The sequence below is a fragment of the Anolis sagrei genome, chromosome 1 (genome assembly GCF_037176765.1).
Source record: "Anolis sagrei isolate rAnoSag1 chromosome 1, rAnoSag1.mat, whole genome shotgun sequence".
In the NCBI taxonomy this organism is placed as follows: domain Eukaryota; kingdom Metazoa; phylum Chordata; class Lepidosauria; order Squamata; family Dactyloidae; genus Anolis; species Anolis sagrei.
This window is the reverse complement of record NC_090021.1, coordinates 145,844,604-145,858,075: the sequence shown is the minus strand read 5'-3', so window position 1 is coordinate 145,858,075 and position 13,472 is coordinate 145,844,604. Positions and strand designations below refer to the sequence as shown.

At 39.8% G+C, this 13,472-nt stretch overlaps 1 protein-coding gene across 2 annotated transcripts in view; it reads left to right on the top strand.

The window, feature by feature from the left end:
* Positions 1–11,969, top strand: part of PLCB1 (phospholipase C beta 1) — a 608,906-nt gene extending 596,937 nt beyond the window's left edge. The window contains exon 32 of one of the 2 annotated variants that reach the window (XM_060785726.2): positions 8,302–11,969. In XM_060785726.2, coding sequence (XP_060641709.1) covers positions 8,302–8,526 — 225 coding nt within the window. In that variant the 3' untranslated portion in view covers positions 8,527–11,969. The remainder of the gene's footprint in view (positions 1–8,301) is intronic. The other variant, XM_060785732.2, reaches the window with a different exon arrangement.
* Positions 11,970–13,472: the final 1,503 nt, after the last annotated feature.

Sequence of the window (13,472 nt, the reverse complement as noted above, 5' to 3'; positions counted from 1 at the left end):
TTACAAACTGCTCCTATTTATTAATTATTACATTTGAAACTGGAAGTCATTCAAATTTTGTACAGCATTATTTATGGGTCAATTTACTTTTGGTGATGGCTATTTTCAGTAATTGCTATATTATCAATATATGGTTATTTGCAATAAATGTACTAAATGAAATGGCTAAATAATGATCACTGTCTATGTTAAACAAAAATTGATTTGTGTGTTAGAAAAAGTAACATCTGGTGTAAATGAGAGTGGTGGAGGTTTTTTTATCATTTTTGAGAGATGTCATCTCTGAAAGTAAATTAAGCCTGAGAACAACCATATATACTGTATAATTACTGTTATTGTTTTTAATCTATTGTGTATATCTGGTTTTATATTGTTGTTATATTGTGATATTACGGCATCAAATTGCTGCCAGTGTTAGTCGCTCTGAGTCCCCCCTCGGGGGTTGAGAAGGGTAGAGTAGAAATGTTGCAAATAAATAAATAAATATAATATAGGTCCCCATCAACCTCGCACAATTGAAGAAGAGGTTTCATAGGGGGCAGTGTAATAACCAGCTTGGACCCTTGAGGATGCCACTATATTGCAATAAGCTTCCACACTTGTGTGTATTTTCTCCAGTGTCCTCCTAAAAAGATATTGTACAGATTTTTTTTCCATTAGTTTTCTTCATGAAAATGGTCTGCTGTGCTTCATAATATAGGTCCCCATCAACCTTGCACCTTCGTTCCAACTGTGTTATATCAAGTATAGAGGCCTACACCTTGTTTTTAGTGACAATACCCTAATGGATTAGATAGTCGTAGTGATGGAGAGCAGAGTTCATACACTGCTTTTTTTCTTTCATTTTGAGTCTTCATTTTGCACATAATGACAGTGGCAGACAGTGAGCCAGACGGCTACCTCTTAGTGCTATTATCTGTGTATGGCAGCAGTGGGACATTTTAACCAACTGAAATGTACATGATGGTAGCTCAAAAAGTGCCTTTTTCAATGATGGATTGGCTAAGGATCCTATGATGATGTGGCTAGGCTAACGCTGAATTTGTCAACCTTGTGAAATGCACGTAGTAGAGATCCAAAAAAATACTTGCAAACTTTCTCATCTTCAGCTCTTTAAAAAGAATTTATCACCACATTGAGGGAATGGTAAACTCTTGAAAAATTCTCAGCATCTCATGACTTCTTTTCCCAAAATTATTTGCTCAGAACCCTTTTTCCCAGCAACATTTTTGCTACCCAATGTATTTCATAGAAATAACGTTTTTGTGCAATTTTTCCACAATAAGAAACTTTATGTACAAATGAATTTTGACACCCTCTCCCCAAATAAGGACAAGTAAAAAAATGCACAGAACTCTTACAATTTCATGCAGCAGAGATGACAAATAAAAGGGAGAATGAAAGAAGTGTAGATTTATACTTGTAAGACATAACTCTTGAATTCTGTCAACAACGAGAGTACGCTGGCAATGCTGCCCTAGCAAAGGAAAAACCACGCTGGCACGGAGAAAGAGGCGGAGAAAGAGGCGGAGAGAGAGGCGCAGTCTCATGACGTCATGGACGTGCTGGCACAGTTTGCTCCCGCAGGAGGCTAGTTTGCGGCGGCTCTTAGTCTCCTCATCTCCTTGGTTATATATACATATTTGTCATTTGTTCCTCGTATTTTACAAGAATGAAAGAAGTGTAGATATATACTCGTAAGATATAACTCAGTGGTTCAACAGTATATTGCATATTAGAAGAGTTGGGCAGGCTCAATAATAGCTGACATCTCCAGAGCTGATAAAGCCTCTTGCATGAAGTCCTAGAGAACTGAGACCATTCAGCATGAAACAAGACTTGGCTAGTTATATCAGATCTTTTGACACAAATCCCTTTAATCCAGTGGTTCTCAACTTGTGGGTCCCCAAGTGTTTTGGCCTACAACTCCCAGAAATCCCAGTTAGTTTACCAACTGTTAGGATTTCTGGGAGTTGAAGGCCAAAACATTTGGGGACCCACAGGTTGAAAACCACTGCTTTAATCAGTGCTTCTTATGGTGGGAGGGGTGCAGGAGGATGCTGTTTTATCTTTATGTCCATAAACCAGGACAAAATCTTTACCATATGTGACCAAATTCGAAGCCCGGAACAACAGTTGTGAAAGGCAAACATAAAGTCAAACCCGCATTTTGGACTTTAGGAGAGCTGATTTCCAAAAAATGAAGGAAACGCTGAGCAGCATTCCGTGGACACAGATACTAAAAGACAAGGGAGTTACGGATGGATGGGAATTTCTCAAGAGTGAAATACTCAAGACGCAATTGCAAACCGTGCCAACAAAGAGAAAAAATAGGACAAGTGCAAAGAAGCCAGAATGGATGTCCAAAGAACTTCTAACTGTGCTAAGACACAAAAGAGACATGCACAAGAAGTGGAAAAAGGGAGAAATCACCAAAGAAGAATTCAAACAAATAGCCAACACCTGTAGGGAAAAGGTCCGCAAGGCTAAAGCACAAAATGAGCTCAGGCTTGCCAGGGACATTAAAAACAATAAAAAGGGCTTCTATTCTTATGTCAGTAGAAAAAGGAAAAACAAGGAGGCGATAGGACCTCTTCGCGGAGAAGATGGGGCAATGCTGACAGGGGATAGGGAAAAGGCAGAACTACTTAATGCCTTCTTTGCCTCGGTCTTCTCACAAAAAGAGAGTCTTCAACCTCAGCAAGATGGAGTGGATGAGGGATTGGAGGACATCCAACCCCAAATTGGGAAAGAAGTCGTCCAGGAATACCTGGCCGCTCTTAATGAGTTCAAGTCCCCAGGGCCAGATCAACTACACCCCAGAGTATTGAAGGAACTAGCGGAAGTCATTTCGGAACCATTGGCAACCATCTTTGAGAGTTCTTGGAGAACGGGAGAAGTTCCAGCAGATTGGAGGAGGGCCAATGTGGTCCCAATCTTCAAGAAGGGAAAAAAGGATGACCCAAACAACTACCGTCCGGTCAGCCTCACGTCGATACCGGGCAAGATTTTGGAAAAGATTGTTAAGGAAGCGGTCTGCAAACACTTAGAAACAAATGCAGTCATCGCTAATAGTCAACATGGATTTATCAAAAACAAGTCATGCCAGACTAATCTGATCTCTTTCTTCGATAGAGTTACAAGCTGGGTAGATGCGGGGAATGCCGTGGATGTAGCGTACCTGGATTTCAGTAAGGCCTTCGACAAGGTCCCCCATGACCTTCTGGCAAGGAAACTAGTCCAATGTGGGCTAGGCAAAACTACGGTGAGGTGGATCTGTAATTGGTTAAGTGGACGAACACAGAGAGTGCTCACTAATGCTTCCTCCTCATCTTGGAAAGAAGTGACGAGCGGAGTGCCGCAGGGTTCCGTCCTGGGCCCGGTCCTGTTCAACATCTTTATTAATGACTTAGATGAAGGGCTAGAAGGCATGATCATCAAGTTTGCAGACGACACCAAATTGGGAGGGATAGCCAATAGTCCAGAGGACAGGAGCAGAATTCAAAACGATCTTGACAGATTAGAGAGATGGGCCAAAACTAACAAAATGAAGTTCAACAGTGACAAATGCAAGATACTCCACTTTGGCAGAAAAAATGAAATGCAAAGATACAGAATGGGGGACGCCTGGCTCGAGAGCAGTACGTGTGAAAAAGATCTTGGAGTCCTCGTGGACAACAAGTTAAACATGAGCCAACAATGTGATGTGGCAGCAAAAAAAGCCAATGGGATTTTGGCCTGCATCAATAGGAGCATAGTGTCTAGATCTAAGGAAGTAATGCTACCCCTCTATTCTGCTTTGGTTAGACCACACCTGGAATATTGTGTCCAATTCTGGGCACCACAATTCAAGAGAGATATTGACAAGCTGGAATGTGTCCAGAGGAGGGCGACTAAAATGATCAAGGGTCTGGAGAACAAGCCCTATGAGGAGCGGCTTAGGGAACTGGGCACGTTTAGCCTGAAGAAGAGAAGGCTGAGAGGAGATATGATAGCCATGTATAAATATGTGAGAGGAAGCCACAGGGAGGAGGGAGCAAGCTTGTTTTCTGCCTCCTTGGAGACTAGGACGCGGAACAATGGCTTCAAACTACAAGAGAGGAGATTCCATCTGAACATGAGGAAGAACTTCCTGACTGTGAGAGCCGTTCAGCAGTGGAACTCTCTGCCCCGGAGTGTGGTGGAGGCTCCTTCTTTGGAAGCTTTTAAGCAGAGGCTGGATGGCCATCTGTCAGGGGTGATTTGAATGCAATATTCCTGCTTCTTGGCAGGGGGTTGGACTGGATGGCCCATGAGGTCTCTTCCAACTCTTTGATTCTATGATTCTATGATATCCACAGGACAATCCCCATTATTTTCATCCATTTCTGCCATGTTTGCTTTCTCAGACAGAAACATTATTTCTCTGTCTCACTTCAAATGTCTACCTTCACAAAAAAAATTTGCCAAGATTCACAGATTTTTTTTTGTCTAACTCAACGTTGCTTCTATAATTTCTAGAGATCGTATCAATCTTGAAGGTTTTTGCACGTACATTTCTAAACATAAAACTTTGAGGGAATGTATAATTCAAGCTGTGCTAAAATTGTTTACAATCTGTTCCATGGTTTGGTTGTCAACCTCTTGGAATAAAGCAAATTTACTCCTGAATAAGTAGCAAATTTTCTGAATATTGTTATGTCCCAACTGATTTTTAATGTTTTAATTATTATGGGAATATTGAATATAATTTCATTTTTATAGACTTCCCCTTTTCAAGGCATTCTGTATTTTTATTTTATTACTTAACTACATGGCCATTAATGACATTGCTTGCCTCATCTCTTAGGGTTGAGTCTATAAAACCTAAAGCGGAGGAGAAAAACACTCCTACACTCATAGGTTTTCTTTTTTGAAAACTAATCAGGTTCTCTGGAAAAATTGGATAAAAGCAAACAAATATCTCCCACAGTTCATTTATTTACCACTACTGTTCTGAGTAGCCAGAAGGGAATACTGAATGTCTTCTGGAGCCCATTCTGTGTTTACTGTGCACAATGAAAAGTCCCGGAATTATTCCTTGTAGACAGTTTGACACCCATTATTTTACCCCAGAAACCTCTGCAATGTATAAGGACTTCTAGATGTGAAAATAATATGTAAGCCTTCTCCAGTCACATGTTTAGAAGATTGTGTAATCTCAATGTATCTAGAAAACAAAAAAATCATCAAGGACGTTGTTAAGGAGGATATTAGGAAAACAATTTTTGAGCTGTGGGAACTACTACTTTTCTTATTTTTTGTGCTGCAGCAGTAAACTCATTGGGCACTTTAAAGACCAGAGTCACATACTTCAGTGAAGAAGTTGTGTGAACATTTGGTACATGGGAGAATTTAAGTGTTCCAATTTTATGTGTCTTTTGATTTATCAGCATTGTCCTCATGACTGAAGATAGTAAATTACAAGAACTGTGCTCATTTGGCTGAATGCTAAGATGCTTGAGATGAAGTTCATTCTATTTGTCTCTTTTGCCCGCTGCAACTACCTACTTTGAAATGGTGGTAGTGATAGGCAGGACTTCTACAGGTCATGTTGACTATTTACGATATCACACAAAAATTCTAAAGCACCGGTCCGCATTCCTCTATTGCCCAGTTTGCTTTTGCAGAATTCTGGGGTTGGCATTTTAGAGAAACCAAATTATTCTCTGCTTAAATTTCAAAGAATTCCAAAGATCCCACCCTAAACTACATATCCCAGAATCCTACAGAAGCAAACCTGGTGATAAGAAGACGGAAATCTCTTGTTGTATGTCAGCCTGTTCAGCCTGTGATTGTGTCTAATGATCAGGTTGCTTTTGATGATGGGAATGACAATGTTGTGTCTAATGATGAGGTTGCTTTGGATGATGGGTATGACAATGTTGTTCATATTCAAGTTGATTCCTCTGTTGGGAATGGGGGTGCTGTCCATGAACGTGTTCCTGAAGGGAATGGGGATGATGGTCTGTTTCCTGGACCTGGTTTTAGAGATGTGGGCCTGAATGCAGTTCAGTTGATGGCTTAGAGAGGCCTGTATTGCTGCAAAGAGATTCTCAAGGCCATGAGCTTGGGAAAGGCTTTGTGCCTGGACAGTTATCTCCAGGTGCAGATTTTAATGAAGCCTTGAACAGAAGAAGTGCTTTTAGCCAGCAAAGCCAAACAAATCAGAAATTAAGCCGCTCAGCCAGATTAGAGCAGAAGGTAAAAGTGAAACCAAAATTGAGGGAAAATCCATTCTTAGATGTTTGGGAAACAAAGTAGACATATAAGTGCCAAGTACTGAGTTTAGCTTCAGATGAAGCAATGTTGGATTCATGATAAGTTCTTCATGCCAAGTTCCTGGACCTTTGCTTTTGTTTGGTTCTTGTTTTAAGTGCCTTTGCTGTTATTTTGCCTTTGAAATCAAGCTTCTAGTTTCATGGACTTCTTTGGACTATTTCTCTTTGGATTAATTGCTCTCTTTACTTCCTAATCAATTGGATTTACCTTTCATTGTGGATCACTTTTTATTGCTTTGGCTTTTATTACCCTCAATAAACTGCTTGTTATTTTAACTCAACCATGTGATGTTTAAAGTCAGAGGGAATCATGCTCTGAAGTGCACCACCTCTGTTGTATAATGCTAATGTGATCTCGTCCTATGACTCACTCCTCTCTTCAGTCACCAGCATTTATTTTCCTTCTGATATCTCTTTGAGTGGCTGTGAATCATCACCACATATTGTCAAGAAAGTGTCTTATAGGGGGAAAATATAACTGGGGTTCCCATTTTTTTCTGTGAGCAGTATTTGGTAATGCTTCTCAAGTGTAGTCAGGGTTATTTATTTATTTATTACATTTATAGCTGCCCTTCTCACCCTGAATGGGACTCAGGGCAGCTTACATAAGCCCCCCACCCCCCAAAATTTTCCCTAAAAAAATCACCAAACCAAAATTTCCCCTGTTTGCTAGTCACAAATGGGGGCTGGTTGTCATTTTCCCCTTTGCTTAAAAACACACTCAGTCAGTCATAATTTATTATGTTGTTTGTGGTGGTTTTGGTGATGATGATCCTGCTTTTCCTCCAAAATTGGGACTTCAAAGCAGCTTATAATGATGATGATGATGATGATGATGATGATGATACTTTATTTGTACCCCGCTACCATCTCCCAAGGGACTTGGTGCGGCTTACATGAGGCCGAGCCCACAATACAACAATAAACAATAACAGCAATAATACAAAAACAATACATAAAACTCATAAGCAAAATAAGCAAAAAAAAATTAATAATAACACGACGCATTTAAAAACCTATGGCTGGGCCAAATGTAATAATTCAAATTTTAAAAATAATGCTGGGCCTGAACAAGTGACATGTAATTGAGATAGAGATTTTGGAGAGGGAAGAAATGTGCAATCTTAAATCATGATTAAAGTGCGTTTAAGGACATATTGCTGGGAGTTTCCTTATTCTGGGAAGGCACACTGAAACAGACACATTTTCAGGCTCCTCCTAAAGACTGCCAAAGTAGGGGCTTGCCTAATGTCCCTGGGGAATGAGTTCTAGAGTCAAGGGGCCACCACCGAGAAGGCCCTCTCCCTCGTCCCCACCAATTGTGCTTGCGATGGTGGTGGGAGCGTGAGCAGGGCCTCTCCAGATGATCGAAGAGATTGTGTGGGTTCGTATACAGAGATTACACAGAGAACAATATAAACGTCCCCTACCTTTTGACACCTTAATTTCTGATGACTCACTCTTTCAATGCTTGCAAATTAGAAATAAATTTTATTAATTTGATGAGGGGTCCATTCTTTCAGTTCTTACCCACAAAGCTTCCTTGGGACTGTTTGTGCACCCATTCACAGTTCAAAGGCTTGCCTATGGAAAGGGCAATCCCTCATTGAATCACGTTTGCATGCAAGCAAAAACTCTGTTTGGTTTATTACATTTTTCAGCAGCCAAAATACATTTGCAAGCTAAAATAACCCGTGCTTTATTTTTCAAACTACTCTACTTGTGCTCAGGACCCTAAGTCGCTAGATAAATGAGGTCTTCCTATAGAATGAAAAGCATAAAGAATGTAAATATTACATTTTTCAGCAGCCAAAATACATTTGCAAGCTAAAATAAGCTGTGCTTTACTTTTCAAACTACTCTACTTGTACTCTGGACCCTAAGTCACTAGATAAAGGAGGTCTTCCTATAGAATGAAAAGCATAAAGAATGTAAATATAGAATTTAATATAGAAATGTAATTAAACTAATTACAATATTAAAACAGTACTCTTGTTTCCAGTTGCAGGCTGAACTTGATCAAGAATACCAAGACAAATTCAAAAGACTCCCACTGGAAATTCTGGAATTTGTACAAGAAGCAATGAAAGGCAAAATTAGTGAAGATGGCGACCACAGCTCTACCACTTCTTCTCTCACATCCGATGGTGGAAAACTGAACCATAAACCACTACAAAATGAGGAGCTGGAGGATAATCCAGGAAAAGTGTTTGATACCCCTCTCTAACTACTCCTGCAAGACCCATTCCTAAATTACTGTGGCAGAGAATGTCACCATTGTGCTCCCTGGATTATCTTCTCTGTGTGAATGACCATTGGACAGCATCACATCTAGAAGACCTCTGTTGGGATGGCTCACATTTCCAAAACAAGTGGTCAGTGAGGATTCTATATGTTGTCTGTAACCCTTCTTTGTTTATTAGGTGAAGGAAATAGACGAATTGGCCAGTGCAGCCCTTTCTGTGGCCACTTTTATTAAAATGGTTTTCCATTTGGGTGCAGTTGGAGCTTCCTTTGGGGACCAGAACATGTTGTGCAGATACAACTGCACAGACCTTCTTGTGAAGCAGCAATGGGAAGAATCAATAATTACACACAACAATCATAACATCCTTAACTTGATGTTTCCTCCTTCCTGCACCCTGGAAACATCTACCATCTTAATTGCACTGATTTTTAAATATGTGGTTCTTTATTTTTATGTTTGCTTTGCAAGCATCAGCAGCTTGCTTTGTTGACAATGTACCAGAGAATGAATCTACTTTGAGATGTTCTACTGAAACTGTGGTAATGAGCCTAAGTTCCCAAACTGAAATCTCTTCAAGGAGTATATGTTTTATATGTGTTTCATCTGTGATGCGAATTCACTTTAGGGATGGGACGTCTATTTTAAAACTATCCGAAGAATGAGTTTATCGAATTGGGGAAAATCCTGATGAGGACAATCTTAGATAGGGGAGAATATTTGCAGTTCAGGACTTAATCTGCATGATAATGTGTATGTATGTATGTGTTTTAGGCAGTAAAACATTTTGTGCAGAAAACATTTTCGTGTAAAACACAGAATTTTCTGCATAATGTAAGTTTTCTTTGAAGAAAACAAGCTTCCTGCAAAGCAAATACCATTTTTTTTGTACAAAGAAAGCATATCCTTCAAATCAAATATGGTTTTCTTTGCAAGAAATGTGTCTTACAATGCAGGAAAAGTCAAGATTATTTTTGCACTAGATAATCCCTGAATTGCAAATAGTCGTCTAAAACTATCAAGTTTCAATGTCTTTCTTGCAGCAAGAAGAAGGAGCCCCCGGTGGCGCAGTGGGTTAAACCCCTGTGCTGGCAGGACTGAAGACTGACAGGTCGCAGGTTCAAATCCGGGGAGAGGCGGATGAGCTCCCTCTATCAGCTCCAGCTCCTCATACGGGGACATGAGAGAAGCCTCCCACAAGGATGATAAAAACATCAAATCATCCGGGCGTCCCCTGGGCAACGTCCTTGCAGACGGCCAATTTTGTGCTGGCAGGACTGAAGACCGACAGGTCGCAGGTTCAAATCCGGGGAGAGGCGGATGAGCTCCCTCTATCAGCTCCAGCTCCTCATACGGGGACATGAGAGAAGCTTCCCACAAGGATGATAAAAACATCAAATCATCCAGGCGTCCCCTGGGCAATGTCCTTGCAGATGGCCAATTCTCTCACACCAGAAGCAACTTGCAGTTTCTCAAGTCGCTCCTGACACGACAAAAAAAAAGCTAGAAGAAAAATTAAATTTGTTCTTGCTTTAAGAATGAAAATTATGAGGATATACATCTGCATAGTTCATACAGATGTATACAAATAAATAATAAATAGCCTCCTCTGTAGAAATAGAGCATGGACATCCTTGCTGGGCCTTTCTATGTGGTGAAATGGAAAGATTCAGGGATATGGACTAATATAGTGACAACAAATTTGAGTCACTATAAAGCAATTGTTAACTTTTAACTTTAGTTTTTTAAAAAGACATTTATGGACTTAAGCACATTGTTTTCAGTTATCATTTCTGGGTACATCGTGTGATCTAATTATTTTTAAAATACTTATCAACTATAATATTGATACGAAGACATCTCTTCCATAGTTGTTTTATTAATATTATTTTTACTGTGGTGTGCATGTGGGAAATGTCATCTCCAAAATGTATATAAAACAGACATTTCAGAGCTGGAATCTTTGTGAAAATAAAAGGAAATACTGAAACAAAAGGACGTGGAGGGTGAAGACTTGAGTTCTAATCCTGAAATTTATTTATATGGAAAAATTATAGCCCCTCTGAACTCAATAGATTTATGTGGTGGATAACACTGAAACACTAAAAAGAAATTCTGAGTAAATACTTTAATATGTAATAGCATATATGTAGTTAGCTTTCCCTCAGGAGTTCAGCAAAATAACTTATTTTATTTAAATGTAAGCAATAATAGAGATCAAACTTCAAGTTAAGTGATATGTGTACATAGGGAAATTAAAGCTTTGGCTAAGCAGTATTTTTTTTTTTTGTTCTTAATATACAGCACGCACGAAGAAATGTTCCACAATGTTTGAAGAGTACATAAAAGACATGCACTCTGCTTACAATGTGTGGAGTAATTAAAGGATGTAACTAACTTTCATTTTGATTTTAAGAGTATGACGCCTGTCATTTATTCTACTTTTTGCACTTTGAAGATCAATATTATTAATCATTAAATAAAAAAACCTGGAAGGGTCAATGTTTAATGCTGCATTTTATAAGATAAGGGTTCAATAAATTTGTTTTAAGTTAGACGGGATACAATAATAGCAGTATTCATGAAAATTATGAGACTATTTCTCTGATGTGTGCTTGTATAGTGCAGCTACAAATAGGTTAGGAGAAATTCTAAGGAGCTTTTTCATTTGAGAAGTACAAGTGAATGGTTGACAGAGTCTATTAGCAGTTGTGGTTGGTTTTCAGTACATATGTATTTGATCATTGACTGTACTTACTTTTTTAATATCTGTACAGTGCCCCTTTTTTGCAGTTGTAGTTTAGTGTGTAATATTGTATATCTTGCCTTGTTCAAACTTACGGTGATATTATCATTTACCATTAATATTACTTGAAATAAAGTAAGGTAATGAAAATAAAGGAGTCTATGATTGTGAAAGTTGTGTGCCTTTTATGTATTTGCCTTGTTGTGTGTTGAACGTATGGAAGTAATATACCGTGGACATTTTGGCTTAGAGAATAGAGCTACATCGTATACCATCAAATTCCATTGTACACTTCAGATAGCTTCACACTACTGAGGATCATTTCTTTTATTAGCTTATGATGAATTTCAGCTCATGGACACCAAACATTTCAACCTAACATGGTTGCAAGGGATTCTTTCACAGTACTAAAGGGATATATTTTGCCTTCCTTTGAAAAAATGTTGCTCTTGTACATTGGTATAAACACGTGTATGTGCTGGCTGATTGGAAAAAGTGATATGCTTTAAATAGGGGAAAACCTCTCATCAATCATGTATATAGATTTCTTTCACAACCTTTTAGAAGCATAACCCATTCTTTTTTTGTACAAATCCTATGCAATTTTGTGGCATGTTGTTTCTTCCACTTGTAATTTATGTGCTTTCATCACAGATTCAAATAAAATTTCTTAATGCTGTCTGTATCTTCTTCCTTAATTGCATTTGTAATTTGTGTGCTTTCATTGCAGGTCCAAATAATATTTCTTCACACTATGTGTTCTCTCTCTTCTGAGCATACTGGTGTTTTCTTACAGGTTACAACTGTGAGGAAAACGTCTGGTGTATTCCAGAGTGCCCTCTCAGTTTGACAGGGCATAGCATATGACCAAAGGCCTGGTTCACTCCTCCTCATGAACATGATGGTTTGCTTGCATTGGAGGAGGCAACATGGAGCCCCGCACAGGCTGTTGGACCACAGTTCCATCACCACTGGCTACGTTCAGCAGGTCTTAAGGAAGCTGCAGCTCAACAACATGTAGAGTACTAAATCTTCCCCATCCCAAACCTATAGCACGGACCTGCACTTTCCATTCGACATATATGCACCCTGACAATTCCTGGGGGATTAAGGAGTTGCTAAGTGTGCAAAGTTGATAATGGGAGGGATTACCTGGAAGTTCAAAAAAAACCATCTGATTTCAGTTTCAGCTACATATGGTGTGTGGAGAGGAAGCCACATACTCGCATGGGGTTCCCTTTTGAAAGCTTGAACCCATCTGGCTTTCTGAGGCTTAGGCTTCCCACTGTGTAATGAAGGGAAAGAAGGGGAAGCCTGGATTGTGTGGGGTATGGGGCGGGCACCACTACTGATGTGTGTGTAGAGGTCCAAGGAGAAAGGGGAGCCTCTTAAGTTCCCAATTGCTGCCAATGGGCCAGATCTTCCTAGACTTTTTGGTTGCTGGATTGAAAATTTGATATTTCTCCACAACCAAATTGGGGAAGCTCCCCAAAAATGGACCTGGTGGCCCACCAAAATTCGGATACCAAAAACAGAACAGGATTTAATCAAATTCCGCAGCCTTACTGTTTAAGGCGGAGCCCCCGGTGGCGCAGTGGGTTAAACCCCTGTGTCGGCAGGACTGAAGACCGACAGGTTGCAGGTTCGAATCCAGGGAGAGGCAGATGAGCTCCCTCTATCAGCTCCAGCTCCTCACGCGGGGACATGAGAGAAGCCTCCCACAAGGATGATAAAAACATCAAAATCAACGTCCTTGCAGACGGCCAATTCTCTCACACCAGAAGCGACTTGCTCCTGACACGACAAAAAAAACTGTTTAAGGCAGGGGTCCTCAAACGTTTAAAACAGAGGGCCAGGTCCCAGTCCTGTAAACTGTTGGAGGGCCAGATTATAATTTGAAAAAAAATGAATTAATTCTTATGCACACTGCACATATCGTTTTTGTAGTTCAAAAACACTTATAAACAACACAATAATTAAAATGAAGAACAATTTTAACAAATATAAACGTATTATTATTTCAAAGGGAAGTGGCTGCTTTTGGCTGATGAGACAGGATTGTTGTTGTTGTTGTGTGCTTTCAAGTCATTTCAGACTTAGGTTGACCCTGAGCGAGGGCCAGGTCAATGACCTTGGAGGGCCGTATCCGGCCCCAGGACCTTAGTTTGAAGACCCCTGCTTT